This window comes from Peromyscus eremicus, chromosome 3 (assembly GCF_949786415.1).
Source record: "Peromyscus eremicus chromosome 3, PerEre_H2_v1, whole genome shotgun sequence".
NCBI lineage: Eukaryota > Metazoa > Chordata > Mammalia > Rodentia > Cricetidae > Peromyscus > Peromyscus eremicus.
Genome location: NC_081418.1, coordinates 30,252,675 through 30,269,941, shown reverse-complemented (window position 1 = coordinate 30,269,941; position 17,267 = coordinate 30,252,675). Strand labels below are relative to the sequence as shown.

The 17,267-nt window shown below is 39.3% G+C and overlaps 1 protein-coding gene across 5 annotated transcripts in view; it reads right to left on the bottom strand.

Annotated features, from left to right (window-relative positions):
* St7 (suppression of tumorigenicity 7) overlaps positions 1–17,267 on the bottom strand; it is a 238,527-nt gene that overhangs the window by 179,410 nt on the left and 41,850 nt on the right. Inside the window, exon 1 of one of the 5 annotated variants that reach the window (XM_059257402.1) lies at positions 8,389–8,425. The exons of the other annotated variants lie outside the window; for them this stretch is intronic. Within the exon in view, the coding sequence (XP_059113385.1) occupies positions 8,389–8,410 (22 nt within the window). The 5' untranslated portion in view covers positions 8,411–8,425. Of the gene's footprint in view, positions 1–8,388; positions 8,426–17,267 lie in introns of those variants that run through there. 5 annotated transcript variants of the gene reach the window in all.

The following is a 17,267-nucleotide window of genomic DNA, read 5'->3' as shown; positions in this document are numbered from 1 at the left end:
TCCAACTATACATTGAAAATGAATACACTGTATGTAACATCAGTAACGGTATTTTAAAAACTGATTTCCCAGGGCTGGAAAGATGGCTCAGTGGTCACGAGCAAGTGCTGCTCTTGCAGAGGACCCAGGTTCTGTTCCCAGCACTCACAGAGCAGCTCACAACCACCTGGGACTCCAGTTTCATGAGATCCAACATCCTCTTCTGGCTGGCCACTGGCCACAACAGGAACAAACATGATACACACACACACACACACTCAGGCAAAAATGCATAAAAATAAAAAATAATAATAAAGTGATCTTCCTTAAAGATTCTGCATATTTTATAATAAAAATCTAAGGAAGAACCTTTTTTCCTTTGACTCATGTGTACTGGCAAAAAAATGAATTTCAAATACATAGGCTTATAGGGTCTATGCTAATTTAGTATTAAATGGCAGAAATAAATAACTAAGAAAAGAGATAGTATACAAGTCTAAAATATTCACTTTTTGAAACTTTATATAAAATATCTGAAGATCCCTGAGCAGTGCCTCTTTAGTCTAGAAACTACCTGTGGCAAATCTAGTTTCCTGATAAAGCCACTATTATATTTTCCATATTACACGCTCTTTTGCAGTGTGACCTTGCCACTTACACCTTTATTACACAATGGCTCTCGTCCCCTCTTTTTTAATCTGGCTCATCCTAGTTTTTATGTGGCCACTATAATACATGGAAGTGACTTCTGAGACCTCAGAAGCCAAACCGTAAGAAACACCACAGCTTCTACCTGATCTTTCAGAGCACTCTGTCATGGGCTATTCTTTCCAAGAATTCGGCACCATGCTATAAGAAGCTTCAGCCACAGGAAGAAGCTAAGTGTCCACATTTCTGCCCATAGCTCCAGGAAGCACCAAGTCAACAGGCAGGAACCACATTATTCTGGACCTCTGGCTCACATGAGCCTTAAAAATGGCTACAGAGGCCGGGCGGTGGTGGCGCACGCCTTTAATCCCAGCACTCGGGAGGCAGAGCCAGGCGGATCTCTGTGAGTTCGAGGCCAGCCTGGGCTACCAAGTGAGTTCCAGGAAAGGCGCAAAGCTACACAGAGAAACCCTGTCTCGAAAAACCAAAAAAAAAAAAAAAAAAAAATGGCTACAGAAATCTGGCCATAACTGCACAAGGGACCTAAGGAGGAGAGCCATGAGTAGGGCTTGCTTAACTCAAAGAACCGTGAAAAATGGCAATACATACTTATTGTAAGCTGCTGTGTTTGGGGATTATTAGATAGTAATAGGTAACTGAATAACCATTATACTAAAATAAGCCTAGGAATGTTCAGGGGAGAAATTGCAGGTTTCTGAGTGAGGCAAGGCTAGGCTGGACCCCCTATGTGTTTTCCCTCAGGTCAGACCCTATCCAAAGCCTTTTCTCAGTCTCAAGTATTGGGTACGTAGCCAGGGCGGAGGAAGTAGCAAAAGTTACAACAGTGAAGTACTGTGATTTCTCAGTCCATGTATATCCTCAACAGGCTTACTGCTGCCCAAAATATGTACAAAATCTTGAATCTTAAATACATGCTTAATTTTGAATTATAACAGGAATGCAATTTTATTTTCATGCTGTAAAGAAATTGATGACTAGAGTATCTGATCATAATTACTGCACTTTTAAGAATGATCATTTAACTTAGATCTGACATAGTAAAGCCATCAATATATGGAAAATTATCAGCACATTTCAGTTTATCTATCCACGATAAATCTGCACTTAGTAATTAATGTCTCCCATGCTATTGCTCTTTCGTGTCATCTGGCCTTGCTCTGAAGGGTGACAAGTAAGAGCTATTCATTGACATATTTCTAGCATACTAGAAATACATGAAAAACACCTCAGCCCAAAACATGTCCTTAAACCCTATGTTAACCCCATTATAATTCAACATATCCTAGTTCCAATAATCCTATAACCCAGAGCAGATCCAGGTATTAAGAACACATGTTAACTAATAAGAGCTTAGTGTATGGTGGTACCTGCCATGCTCTGGGGATGCCTTTTAAGAGACCAGTAATGACTGACTCATTAACCCATTGACACTGCTGAGAACCACAATGTGACACACAGCCCAAACATTTTACATCTAAAGGGACATTTCTGGAACTCTGAATATTCCAACTTTTCCTTAATTTGATATATTAAATTACACATTCATAGGACTACAACACTGATATGGTCAAATTTACATTAATAAAGTATTTTAAATGGTGAACAATCCAACTTATAGGCTTAAGCCATTTCTGCAAGAGTGTTAGGATCACTTAGTGATGCCATGGGAGTGACCACAGGTAGCAAATATACAGAGTGTTCTCCAACCCTGACCCACCTCATCCAGTTCTATGCAAACTCTTCCCATCAAAAGTGTTCTCCATGAGACTTTCAGTCTTCCTCCCAGTCTGAGGAAGTGATGGCTTCCTCTCTTTTGTTACTCTTTCCCATTGCTGCATATTGTTTTACAGAGATGTCCTTTGGTAAGCCCCTCCCTGGTGCACACATCCTGGCCCTGAAAAGCCAGTTCTCCTAACACTAAAATTTCATTCAATAAGCCACAATTTAAATATACACAGCAAAACTCTGGTAGTATGTGCTACAGACACCATTTTAATGCAGCCAACTGAGAGCCCAGAATGTTTATACTTGGTACTCCTTATCTGTTTTGTCTGCCATTTCTACTTCATGTATTAAATTGCACAATCATTTTTTAATTCACAATTATTTCTATGAGAATACAAATAAGATATAATGAAAATCTTACAATTTACCATTGTAGCATAGCAAATATGACTTTTAACTAATATCACATGTGTATTTTCTAGGTAAAAACAAAAAAGTGACCATACAATTCATATGGTATCCCAAACAGTCTCAGATCATGAGTTTAAAAAACTGACTATAGTAATTATAAATGGCTAGTACAAATGTTCAAAAATACACATACCCAGTGACTTTCTTAGCTCAGAATCCCTAACAACAGGGACTATTCACATCCTGTGTAATTCCATGGGAATCCTACGGGGAAAGTTCCATATACGGTAATTTCCCTGATGGATTCCCCCCAGTTTAGACAGGATACGAATCTGGTCCATTGTAGCAATGAAAACAACAAGCCACTGAACGCTTGTGTGATTTTTGCTGAACAAACTATAGGCGACCCCTTAGGGAGTCCAGCAGTGGGGTGAAGGTAAGAAGCCAATGGATATTTTCATTCTACTTTTGAGCTAGGGAATAAACATGGAAATATCCACAAAAGCAATTTACTCCTGTCTTCCTTTAAAATATCCTCTTGGTTCTAAAGATACAATGTTAACTATCAACAGAGAAAAAACTCAAAAAGAAATCTCACATCAGACCTTGTTGTTAGAATGAAAGTAGACAGAGTAAAGCAAGTCAAAAACATTGCATGGGCCTTAACATTCCAAGCTCCTACATGAACTTATCTCAACATAAATCCCCGTAAGCCACATTAGCTTTCATATATCTATATGCTTTAGTTGTCTGTGCACCCTACTTATCTAGAGCCATGCAATAACATTTTTCTCTTACATACATGTTCTAAGTGCAGACTTGGGAGTTTAGTCCAACCCCAGTTAAGCATTTCTACTTCTGCTTTGAGATGAAAGCATCTAAAATCCAATATAGCTCAAGACTAGCAGCCAGATCAATGTCGTAAGAAAGGAAAATAACTGGTGTTCCTAAATTACCTAGTTACATATGACAAATACTAAAGGGAAAATAAGTATAGTTCTAAAATGTCCAACATACTAACAGCAAAAAAAAAAAAGCCAGTTCTAACAGTTATTGATAATAATTAGGTGTTTATATTGAGAAATGGTCCATTTTAAAGGTGATCTGGGGCAGCCATAGCCCCTGTTCATACTTCAACTTATTCACACATGTTACAGTAAAACAACAGACCCAAGTTCAACCTTACATATAGCCAGCTGTCAAGAAGGTCCCTGGGTGCACATAAAAGAGTGTGACTTGTTTCCTTACCAGATGCACTTCATCCCAGAAGCTTCGTGACCTAACGTTACGGGGTGTATTCATTTGATTATCTCCTATACAACTGCTCAAAATCAAATTTTTTGAGAATCTCCTTGTTCTTAGTAGCATGACACCATGGTTGCTATTACTCCTAACCTGTCAGTTCCAACTTAATTAATAGATCTATAATTAAAGTAATGGCAACAGGTGACCTTTGGTGCCCATCACAGACCAATTATATGAGTAACATCCCACAGATCTCTCTCATTACCCCTCCAGGTGATGCAGGCAAACTAAAAAAAGAACTCTGGATGGCCTGCCATCACCTCATCGCGGCTAAGCTAGATGGCCAAGTCTCACACTCGTTACCATTTTGTTGGTACTCTGGTGGTTTTCTCCATGCCTCACAAATGCCTTAGTCTAGAATTTCTCTATGCAAATCTGTAACAAAATGTGGAAGGGGAGATTCGAGGATGCTGTTTTCCTCGGGGATATCCTATTTCTCAGCAGGTAAGGTACTAATCTAATAAGGCAGGTGCTTCGGGAGACACATTAATGTATCAGGGCACAATTCCCACCACTGCATACCTTAATCGGTCCCTTCATTGGCACCCTTGAGAAATAAAAAAGTTATAGACGGAGGGGAGGGGGCAGAGACTGAGCCCAGGCAATACTAATCGAATAATGTGCATTACAGTTAAAACATCTATTCTTTGAAGAATAACCAGCTTTATGAGGAAGAGTGTGACCAAAGGGCAGCAGTGGAAATAGTTTTCCTCACTTGATAAACAGAAAAGGTAAACTGTTTTTCTCCTGTTACCAATTTCCTTTACTTCACAAAAGCTGAAATTTTGTTTTCCTCTTAAACAGTTTCCAAGATTTTTTTTTTAATTTTGCAGAATTCTACTGATTTTTCTATATAAACTTCATTAAACCAAGTTAAGTACTCCAAATATGCATCTAATGATTGCTTTACTCAATAAAACTTTGTTGATAGCATTTTCTTCTTACATGTAAATTATTCTGACCCCTACAAACTAAAATTGCATTTACTCAAAACTAACAAAGAATAAAAGCATTAGTCCCATTTTTAGACACAAATAATTTCAGTAAAGGAAAAATGTATTAGAATACATCATATGGTAACAGAGTGACAGGACACCTCTGAGCTATTGTCCTTCCCACCTCATCATGATGAGTCTCCTAACACTACAGACAACTTCATGTCAAAGTGAGGCCTAAGGAGAGAATGGTCAGTCAACACAACTACAGGAATTAATATCCACAAGTCAGAAAGATAAGACAGGATTGTTAGAGACAGAGGATGGAACGATGCTAGTGGGCTGGGAAGAGAAGAGTGCTAGCCTAGTATGGAGAAATCCCTAGGTTGAATCACTTACACTGTAAAAACAGACAAAAAATTAAATAAAATAAACTATATCATACATTAATGCAGACTTATTAATTATTTCTGCATGGTGATATAAGTCTCTAACTTGTGAGACATTTGCTCTTTCAGGTAAATTTTTGTCATTTATTAAGACTATTTACTTTTATTTAGGGGTTGTCTAGGAGGGAGGGTTACTTAAGATAAACAACATCTTGGTGAGATAGAAATAAAATAATGTAGAATACAGGCACTACAGACACCTGACCTCAAAAATCTAAGACATAAAATCAACTTAATTATATATTCAACAAGTAAACAATGAAGATGTGTTCCCTTTGTCTTATCTTAAAAAACAAGAAGCAAGAAAGAAAATTTAAAAGAGCCATTAACAATGAGTCTGGGAAGTCACAAATCAGAATGGTGATTATCACTTGGCCGGGGGAAGAAGTAATAATGAATGGCAAGACCATAATACTTCCTGAGGAAACAGAAGTGTTCCATATCTCCATCCAGGTAGGGGTTCTGCCAGTACAAACATGGGTACAAATGCTTAGAAGCCATACTAAGACTTATCCATCCTATGATATGTCAATCATACCTCAGTTTAAACAACAGTCAACTAAGGAAGGCTGAGAGTAGGAGAAACCGTCTTCCCCAGGGAAGAACATACCCATTGGTTATCTAGTACCAAATGGTCAGCCTTGAAAACATAAACACAAGTAACATTATAGAGACAGAACAGGCTGTATTTAGGCATTTAGAAATAAATATATACAGAGACATATACATAAATGCATGTTAACAACAATTAATGAACAAAAGAAGTCATAAATTTGAAAGAGAGCAAGGAAGGGTATGTATACAGGAAGAGTTGGAGGGAGGAAAAGGAAGGGGGAAATGATGTAAGTATTTTATATTCTAAAAAAAAAACAAAGGAAAGAATTTTTAAAGAAAAAATCTGATACAAGTAAGGCACAGCATCCTGAAGTCAAGAATAGACTCCCCCATCTCTGAAGGAGGCTTCTCCTAGTGTTTCTAGGACCTGCCCCCGCCCCCCCACCCCCCCACTGCAGGCAAACTGGCTACAGACTTACTAAGACAGTTCTGGAAGAACACCGAAGTTGGGCTGGGAGGCTCCTTCCAAACTAATTAAAACCTTAAAGAGTACTACTTCCTGCATGTTCTGAACGTGGAGAGTTTTCGGGCCCACAAAACAACACCAAGGTAAAGTAATGAAGGTAAAGGGCTACAGGCAAAGCAAATGCTCAGGGTAGACACACTTAGCGCACAGAATCTCCTCATCTGAAAGAAGACAGTCATCTAATCCTAAATGCCCACAGGGAGCATGGATACCTGTGGGCTTCTAGTGACAAGCCAGAGATAAGCATTAATCCTTAGTCAAAGCAAAACTGCTAAAACCTTGCAGGACAGTGGTCTGTGCGCTGACTAGTACTCAGTTCCGTTCCATAACGGTAGCCATGGAGACCAAAAGCAGTTTTCAAATATACCAGATAGCACATGGGTGAGACTATCAAAAGATAAGGTTTGATGGTGAAAAAAAAAAAAAAAACAACTGTATCTATTTGGAAAAATAGGCCAGACAATGGAAGGGACCCTGGTATAAGAGCCCAACAACGCATTTCAGCTGCCTCTAACAGCACTAATTTCCCTGTAACACACAGTATAAATATTTCTGTCCTCACCGAGGGTCTTACATCAATTAAATTCCATTACTGAAATGAGAAACTGGAAGATCTCTGCCACTGAAAGATGTTTCTTGGGTGACAAGAATTCCAAATGTACCATTAAATGAATTTTAAAATATTTTCAAATTATTAAGAAGCATATGTCGAATGGACACTAAATCTCACTATAAGTCTGTCTTGAACTTGATTACAAAATATGGTAGCACTGGAAATGGGAGGCTTCAGCAACAAAACAACAAAAATGAGCTTTATTAAAGCCAGTCAAGAAACAAAAGAACTGAGGGTTATTAGCTCTCTCCAAATGCTATTTCTCTACAATACTCAGCCGCTAGCCAACAGTCACATGGACGGCTGTGACCAGAAAGTTAGGGTCAAATTACAAATTCATCAGAAATAGATTTCCTCAATGTCCTGCCGTAACCCAGTCCCCTTCTCCCCTGCAAAGCCAGGCCAGTAGGTCAAATCTCTAGACATTCATAACTGTCACCTTTGCTTACAGATGATGGTGAAATATTCTGCAGAGCCTGTACAACCTCACTGACAAGCTATGTTACTTTACATCAAACATTAAATGGTTCTCAGCTAGGTTGACTATCACCATTTTTTAAATACCTGGTTAGTGTGTCTACAACTGCTGTCCAGCCCAGCCCACTGTGCTGGGCCTGCTCTGCACCAAAGCAATTTCACTGTATAAGTTTAAAACGTATACAATGCTGCCATTCTGTGATGTTAGCCAGCATATCAAAATTGAAACCATTGTGAAAAAAGCACTCTGTCTCAAGTAGAAAGCTATTTATTGTTCTTCTTAAACCTACATGTAGTGTCTACCCATGTGTTTTTGTAAAAATATGGAGGAAGATATATAAAGACACCTTTATCTCTCCCTGGATGAAAAATGCAAGCCCTTATCTTGCAAACACTCATCTCAGAGTCTTCTAGCACCTATTTTAGGGTTTAAGGACATTAGGAGCCTCCAACAATGGATCAGTGACAGGCCAGATCCCATCAATTAGCAAGGTCTGAGAGGCTGCCTGCATCCTGTCTTACCTCCTCCCTCCTGGAGGCCTCGTTTTTTTTGACCACATTGACAAGCCTGCCTTTAAGAATGAATAATCCACTTCAGGGAAGTCTCTTACCCAAGACCAATTCTTCTGTGATTAGAGGCAAATGCAAATATTATGAACCTGAGGCAGAGTGACATGAACTCAAGCCAGGGCAACCCTGGCAGCACACAATTCTATAGAAGAGAAGTAGGATCCATTTACTTACATGAGGACTCAGTACCAAACATGGCTGGCTCCAGAAGCTGCTTTAAAAAAAAAAAATTACAAGAAAGGAAAGAAAAGGAAAAAGGAAGTAAGAAAACGTAAGATGTGCATGTGCTCCTGAGAACGAAGAGATGAGCTCGCTACCCAGCAGGGGTCATGAAGCCAGACAATGCAGTCCGAGCTATGTCCAGCTGCCAGATTCTCCTCTAAGGGCTTCAGCTTTCTCTCGAGAGTGGAAAGCAAGGTCTCCTACACCATCCCAAACCGAAGAGCTGCTTTTCAAAATCCACAAGGCAAAGAAAGGCCCACGCGGCTGTTGCGGGATGCAGTGAGGCAGGGCTAGGTAGCTAGCGCAGGGCAGGTCTGCGAGCAGCAGCGCGGATACTGCAATCCTCAGCCCTGCTGGAGCAGTAAGACAATAGCAGGGCTTATGCATACGCCGGATGACGTCAGGGACACTGCACAGACGGACGGCTGCTGCTTGAACCAGAGGCTCCAGGGTTTCACAGGAGCAGCACGATTCAAAAGGGAATTCCTTTGTCATAAAATGCACAAGACCAAAAACCACAAGCACATTCCCCCTCCTGAAGAGCTCTTCATCCTGTGATGCCACTCAGCAAGGGACCTCAGAGAAATTTAAACACTGGCCTTTTACCAACTAACCACAACGATATGCGGATCAGGGATGTTGGTTCATTACAGCAAATAAAGCTTTGCAGCAGAATTAACGAGTATCAGAAACGAAAAAAAAAATCTACATTTAAATGTAATTACAGAAGAGTTCAAGACTATTTTCTCTAAATTATGGTAGGTTGACATCAAAGGATGTATATTTAATCACAAATAGATGAAGAGATGCATGCTACATACCTTTGGAGCACTTAAGTGCACATGACTGTGTTAGTGAAATAATAGTGTAAGTGGTTGGCACACAACCTCAAATAGAAGAGGTTACACCTTTGCTTATTGGCAAATATTATTCAAATATGAAAACCACAGATTTGTGTGCACATATTTCTCCCCTTATTCCTCCTGCCTTATTTTAAATTTTACCTTTTGAAAATTTCTGTCATTTTCAGAGTAAATCGGGCATTTTAAGGCTGTGTTAAATACCTGTGCACACTTATGGATGAATGGGCATTTATGACTAATATATTTCTTCTTAACCTACATAAACAAAAATAATTGAAAATAATACCAATATGCTTCTCGACTCACTGAGCACATAAAAGTCTTCCTGTATTATCTGATTTTATTCCTCTAAATCTAGTTTTAAAAACACATATTAAAAGTATGTGGACTTTCAGCCAGGCGGTGGTGGCGCATGCCTTTAATCCCAGCACTCGGGAGGCAGAGCCAGGTGGATCTCTGTGAGTTCAAGGCCAGCCTGGGCTACCAAGTGAGTTCCAGGAGAGGCGCAAAGCTACACAGAGAAACCCTGTCTCGAAAAAACAAAACAAAACAAAAAAGTATGTGGACTTTCCTTAGAGTGCCTACTCAACACAAATAAAGATGGAAGTGTGTTTCCATGTTTTAAAAATCCTCAACTGTACAAAGAGAGTACTGTGTGCATAATGCAACACTTTAAAAGTCATATACAGATGGAAGTTCAAGAGTTCAAGACTCCTCTCCACCCATTCTCAACATGCATACCTTTTTCAATAATTTCTTTTGTTTACAAAGAACTGTCTTAATATGGATACAGCTTTTAAACATTAAATTTACGACAGGAATGTGGAACTGAAAATTACCACCCAAAAAATAGCATTCGTAGTTCCTCTGGTTATTAGAAGTACATGTGCCTCATCATCTTAGCTGCTTGCATAATAGTTCATTGTATTCACTGTACAGTTCACTCAAGGTAAAGTAGCTTAGCATACTGAAAACACTGAACCAACCTGCATAGTGAGGGTGAACAAAGCTGGTGTTGCGGCAAAGAATATCAATATGTAATGTTTTTGTTTACTGTGTGTCGGGCACTACGTGGGACTTTACATGCACTCATTCATTTAATCTTTCTGACTCCATGAAGAGAGCTAGTGCCTCCATCTGAAAGTTAACCTGCCCAGGTGGTGGAAGCAGTAAGCATTATGCTGACATTCAAATCCAGAGCAAAGCCGTTAACCTGAATACTGCGACACCTCTTGAGAAATGAACTAACAGTTGTCAAAATTATAGAGCATTTTAAAAGCTCAAATGAGAGGAAGGGAAAACAAATGAGTAGAAAAGGTAGATAGAGATTTAAAAAAAAAGTCACCAAAGAAAACTGAAAAGTTACAGAAGCACTAAAAATTTCAGTATCAATTAAACTGTAAATATATAAAAATGTCCCCCTGCAAAAAAAGCTGTCAAGCCACAGCCAAGGGTGAATATTAATAATGTTGAGATGTATCTGCAGCAAGTGGCAATGAGTAATAAAGTTGTGAAACCTTAAAATCAAAGGTTATCTTATGTGAGCAATTTATTTAGTTGCTTACTTTTACATTGGGAAAGATCTACTTCCGCAAGTACTTGTATACTTGTATACAAGACCTTGTATATGGAGTCACTCAAATAATGGATGGATATGGTATAAAAAAAATTAGAGAAAGTGGAGAAGGTGATCCCCTGAGAATGAGATGCCGGATGACGTCAGTGTTTAAACAAAGGCCATGATGATCTATATGCAACGACTACTTTACCAACTGCCTAGCTCCTTGTTTGAGCTCATACATGAGCTGAATGCACGTATCACAGATCAGTATCTCTTTTTGTCACAGGGTTATAGGAATTAGGTTAAAGGTTATAATGTTTTTCAAGAAATTTTCTTTTTAGATAATCTTAGGGGCACCAGTCTGCTAAAAACTTTAGGCATCTAACATATCAACAACATTGGACAGAATTCACACCACATGACTCATGTGACCTGGAGGATGGGGGGGGGGGGTTTCTAAACACTTTAGAAAGTTTAAGTGCTGATCACTGAGTACTCCTCACTGACAAAAATCATTTCAGAAGTTCATTTGCTCAAATTTTCTCCTCTTGTACACTCAGAGAATAAGCCCAAGTTTCAATGTGTTCCCTAAAGAAAATGCAAAGGAAGCAAAACTGATTTGAAGTTCCTAAACTCTCTACTCCTCCCCGCACCCCGCCAAAAATAAAAGGTCACAAAAATACATTTTAAAACCAAAGTAATCTTTGAATTCATTTTGTCTAATTATTAATGCCTAATACTTTACCCTTCCACTCACAAACACAGTATTGCTAATTTCAGGATAAAATTAGCAGTGAGGGCCAGCAAGATGAGTAGTTGATAAAGCATTTTCTGCACAAGCCTGAGGGCCTGAGTGAGTTCAATCTTAGAAGCCATGTAAAGGTGGAAAAAGAGAACCAGCTCCACAAACTTGACCTCTGACTTCCACGTGAACTTCATGGTACATGTTCCCACACTCACAGATAGCACAAGTACATGTCGTAGTAACAACAAGAAATTTTTTAATTTAGTTTTTTTTAATTAGAGATCTGATTTATAAGTAAATTGAAATTAACAATGAGAGAAATGCTAATAGTCCAAATAATTTTTTTGTTCAAAATAATCATCATAAGGGGCTGGGGGGGATGGTCCAGTGGTTAAAGCAATCTGTCGAGCTAATAATCATATCTGGGAGCTCCTGGTCCAATCCAGAGACACCCCACTTCAATGAACACAATGGAGAGTGACTGAAGAAGACTCCTACATCTACCTTGGACCTTCACATGCATACACAGACAAAAATGAACATGCACACCACAACCACATACATATAAAAAAAAGAAGGAAATATCATAAAATTGAAAACATTCTGGTAAATATAACTGAAATTTTTAAAATTAATTATTCTATTTAATTATTTAACACTGTGTGTGAGAGCACATGATGGAGGGGCACAAGCCACAGTGCACATGTGAAGGTCAGAAAATCTTGGTGAAATTGGCACTCTCTTACCTACCTGTGGATTCCAGAGACCAAACGTGGGTTGCCAGGCTTGAATGGCATGTGCTTTTACCTGCTGCGCCAGTAACGGAAGTCAGAAAGCACTTTTAAAAGGAACCTCGTGTACACATTTATTTCTCTTTCCTGGGAGGCCGCTGCTTTATTCAATGGGCACAGTATGAACTAATACTTTTCTCCCTAGAGCTTACTCTAATCCTAGTTGATGGGACAGAGACACAGATATGCAGTGTATAAGCGGGTGTGTATATTACGAAGATAGATAGGCAGGAATCGGAGGAAATAGGATGAAAGGCAGTGCATTTTAGCAACATTTCCAGGTGGGTCCTGAAAAGGTGACATTTCAATGGTGATTGGAAACAGAAGGGTGAAGCCTTATGAACAGCATGGAACCATGTGGAAGAAGACATGGCAAGTCCAGAAGCAGGAGTCATGTGGTCCCTTAAATGTTTTTGTTTTCAGCAAATGTATTATTAAATCACCAAGTATCAGTTTTCTATTGGAAGCTATCCCTTTGGGTGTTCTAAAAGTGTGATTTAGGAGGAGGGGGGTCACACTGACCTGTGCTGATGGCACAGTGCAGCCTCTATTCCTACACGAAATAATTGACTATCCAGAACCTGAAAACATGACTTGCTCTCTTCAAATGTAGTGAAATAAATGCACCCATGTCTGAAAATGAGTAAAGTAAAATAATAGTGGAAGATAATATTTAAAATAGCTTCCTTCTATGTCAGATAGTTAATCTAACGAATGCATTTATTAATAAGACAGAACTTAAACCCTATATTCTTTCAAATATTTAAACTGTCATATCTTAATTTCCACTTTTCTCTCCTTTTAAAGTTTTTTTAGTATCTCCCTTGATATCTACTTGTTAAAAAAAAATCTATCTTAAAAAATCAATTATGCAAATATAAAGCATTACTCAAAAACAACAGAGAAGTGTATTAATGGCAATATAAAAGCAACTAAAAATGAAAGACTTAGGACTTCTAGTATCGGGAAGGAGGTACAGCTTCATTACTGAAAGCATACTCAGGTGGGCAAGATGGTTCAGCAGGAAAACCATTGGCCATCAAGCCTAGTGACCTGCAGTCCAGGCCCAGAACCTATGTGAAGTGAAAGAAGAATCAACACCATACAGTTGTCCTCTGACCACATGTGACTGTAGAGACATGCACACCTGCAATCACACAAATACATATCACACACACACACACACACACACACACACATTTCCACACAATAACAATAAAGTTTTCAAAAGTTTAAAGCATGCTTAAAGGAAGGTTGTCTGTTAAAATGTTACAAAGTTGGCTGTTTTTCATTGAGCTTTGAGGTATGCTCCTTCCTGTTTCAATGCAATATGCTACAGAGAGTGAATCTTCTAAAATCTAGGTAAAATTTAGTGTCCCAAATAAACTTAGGCTATATTTTAGACTTTCTCTAAAGCAAGTACAAGTACATCTCATGTGCTGTGCTGTGTGTTTGTGTGTGTGTGTGTGTGTGTGTGTGTGTGTGTGTGTGCTTTCTTTTCCTATCACCAGTATATCAAGACTTTTGTGCCACAACTGTGTATAAATGTTATTTTTTGTATGGCATAACCTGCACTCAAATGCTTGACTTTAAACTTTTGGCCCAGAGAAAAGAAATGTGAGTTCATTGTGGGTTGCAGTTTAAGTTTCTATGAATATGACTCAAACTGATCCAGAAGAGACAGGGGGTATGTCCAAGAAACTCCATTGCATGCTTATCTGAAATTAGTCACAATGTGTATATACCTAATTCACACATATTTAAGGAATAAACTGGTGTATACTTTTAAGCTTACATAATGCAACACAATTTTAAAAGAGCAAATTTAACTATTGTCTTTAAAGTAATTCTATATAGTCAGAATCTATTCTAAATTTCATTTTACCTGTATATTCCACAATGAAGCTTTCTCAAAGCACAACTGTATCACCACACAACCAAACCACTGCCTGAAATGGAGCATGCCCGGAGGAAGCCTGCCTTGTGCTGCTCACACACACTTCTGCTTATCTCAACTCAGCAGGAACCGCTGTGGCCCTGCACCCCTGTGGCTGTTTCTGTGAAGTTATCTTTAGAAAAGTCTCTCCAATTCCTATTTGTTTCCTGTCATTTTAGGTTAAAATCGAGGGTTGGGGGAGGGGGGTAACTCTCTAATTTCTCTAAGTGAAATAAAAAAAAAATACAGGCTATTGATTACGTGCCCTAGTTCTCAGTGTTATGAAGTCACACACTGAAAGGAGTCAGTGTTCAAGCATCTGGTCACTGTGTCCAGTCATTTCATGGTATGTATATATACAATTGATCCATTTAAACACTATCTTGACAAAAACCTAGTAAACCTAATAAAGGTGATAAAACAATCACTGAAGCAGATCTAGAACCTAAGACCACCAACTCATTTGCCCAAGTCCTGAAATAGATTTCACCTGCTAAGGCATACGGTCATTACCGAGACAGCTGTCTGGTGTGGTCTTTAATGTCACATTGGCAAACACCGTGAGCCATCTTTTCCTTCACTGCCAATTGACGATTTTTTTAAAATGTTTTTCAAAACAGGGTCTCTCTGTGTAGCTCTAGCTATCCTGGAACTTGCTTTGTAGACCAGGCTAGCCTCGAACTCAGAGATCCACCTACCTTTGCCTCCCAAGTGCTGAGATTAAAGGTGTGTGCCACCACCTCCTGGCCCTTCGCTGCCAGTTGTTATGATCTAGAGTATATGGCTACTCTATCTTGATAGGATTATTTACCTTTCCTAATGATAAGACAAAAAAAATATTTTTTTCCACAATTTTCCTTCCTTTTCCAAGTAGCTTGAACATCTGCCTCTTTACAATTTAGGGTTATCAAATAAATACCAAAATTTCAGCTATTTGCTTTGTTTTGTTTTTTGAGACAGGGTCTCATAATGGAGCCTTGGCTGGCCTCCAACTTGCAATGTATAGACTAGGCTGACCTTGAACTCACAGAGATCCACCTACCTGTGCCTCCGAAGTGCTGGGATTATAAAATTGCAGCTACTTTGAAGAAAATATGGCACTGATTGCTAAGACAGTATGTCGTAAGAGCCAGAGGTGGTGGAGACGGCGAGGAACCTATCTTCTGGGCACAGCAGGGCCGTCGCACATGCGAACAGTGTCTACAAGAGCGTGCATTAGTGCAAGCCCAAGCCAGACCACGGTGACAGAGCAGGCACCGACGAAGGAGCTCCCCTCTCCCTTCATGACTTGCTTCCTTGGAGCGGTTCTACCACAGGAGCCCTGGTTCTCTACTTCCCCCAGAGAAGAAGGAGCACAGCTTCCACTTCTCTGTTCCCTCTTCAACCCCAAAACCATAGCTTTACCACAATAGCTTACATTTCTAACCCATACAGTAACTCACTTTCTAATTAAAGGTTTGAAAGCCCCCGGGTCAGACTATAACCATTGACCCTCTTTTCCACATTGTAGAAATGATAATGTAGGGTTTCCCTACATTATCCACAACTCAATTCTTACCCTCCTCACCACACGTCACAGCTAAGCCTTAGATTATACCTCATGCCAGCTTCCTTTTGCTGATGCATCAAGAGCAAACTTTACCTAAGATGTCTCCCCTCACCACTCTGGCAGTTTTACGTAACACACTCTAGTCTGCAAACAGTCTCAGCATTCCCTTTCATCTTTTGGCATTTCTAACTTAGCTTTGCTTACTGAGCACCTTGGGCTCGCTCACATCAAAGTGTGAGGAAACTCCACTTAAAGGGGTCTGTGGCTGATGCAGATTCCTCCGGACTGAACCCAACTCCTATCAGTAAGCTCCACCCACATACCTCACCTCACCACCAGACAGTACAAGAGCCCTACAGAATGAGTAAGCAGGGTCCTATGGCTCGACTAGTGCTGTCCCTTCACCAAGGCACAGAACACAATTATGAACAGATGCATGGGTGAACCTAATAGGAGATCTGCTTTCCAAACTCCAAATCTGTAACTAAGGACTCTTTCTAAATGGACAGCACCTACTCCTAAGCTTTCAAAAAACGGCGGCAGCATTCAAAGCTTTCGATGGCTGCCAGGCACAGGCTTCTTTTGTAGTAGCAAGGGCCTCTCTTCTTCCATGGACCTCAAGGAACCTGACACTTAATGACCAGAATAGGAAGGAGGGGGTTAGCTTTAAAAGATTTAGAGTAAAATATCCTGACCATTAATGCTTTCCTCTATTAGAAGATGGGTGGGGGAATATTTTAAGTACTGAAGGTTAATCGACAAAAAAGAATACACATTAATTAATCTTAACATAACGAATGACAAACAACTAAAGTTATTAAAATGCTAGTGAAATATGAATTAAGATTTTTCTCTTTACAAACATGGACCCAATCACATTATATACGTTTGAATCAATGCTCTGCTGTGAAGACCAAAATCCAATTGCAGGTTTCTACACCAAACAGGAGGGTAATGTGTCAGATACATCCTTCTGTAGAGCAACTTCATCAGGTAAACCACAACCCTTCCTGTGTGGTTTTGGTCTGTTCACCTGGTTCTCAGAAGGAACCACAAGAAAATAAGCAGATGAAATCAGGAAAATAGTCATGAATGAGCTGCTATCGGCTCTTCTGGAGAGGAGAAAATAGAGAAACTCTTCAAGAAAATTTGGTAAAATTCAGCTGGCATCCCAAGTGAGCAAATGAGGTTATAAAGTTCATGGCTCTCCAATATATACATTATTCTTACTGATTTATAATGGGTTTGCAAAGTCTTCCTATACAAGTCCAAGTAGTAAATATTTTAGATATTACAACACCTTTCCAGTATCTATCACAACTGAACTGCGATTTTAATACAAAAGTTCCCATCAACATTTTAAATAAATGAAGGTAGCTGTGTTCT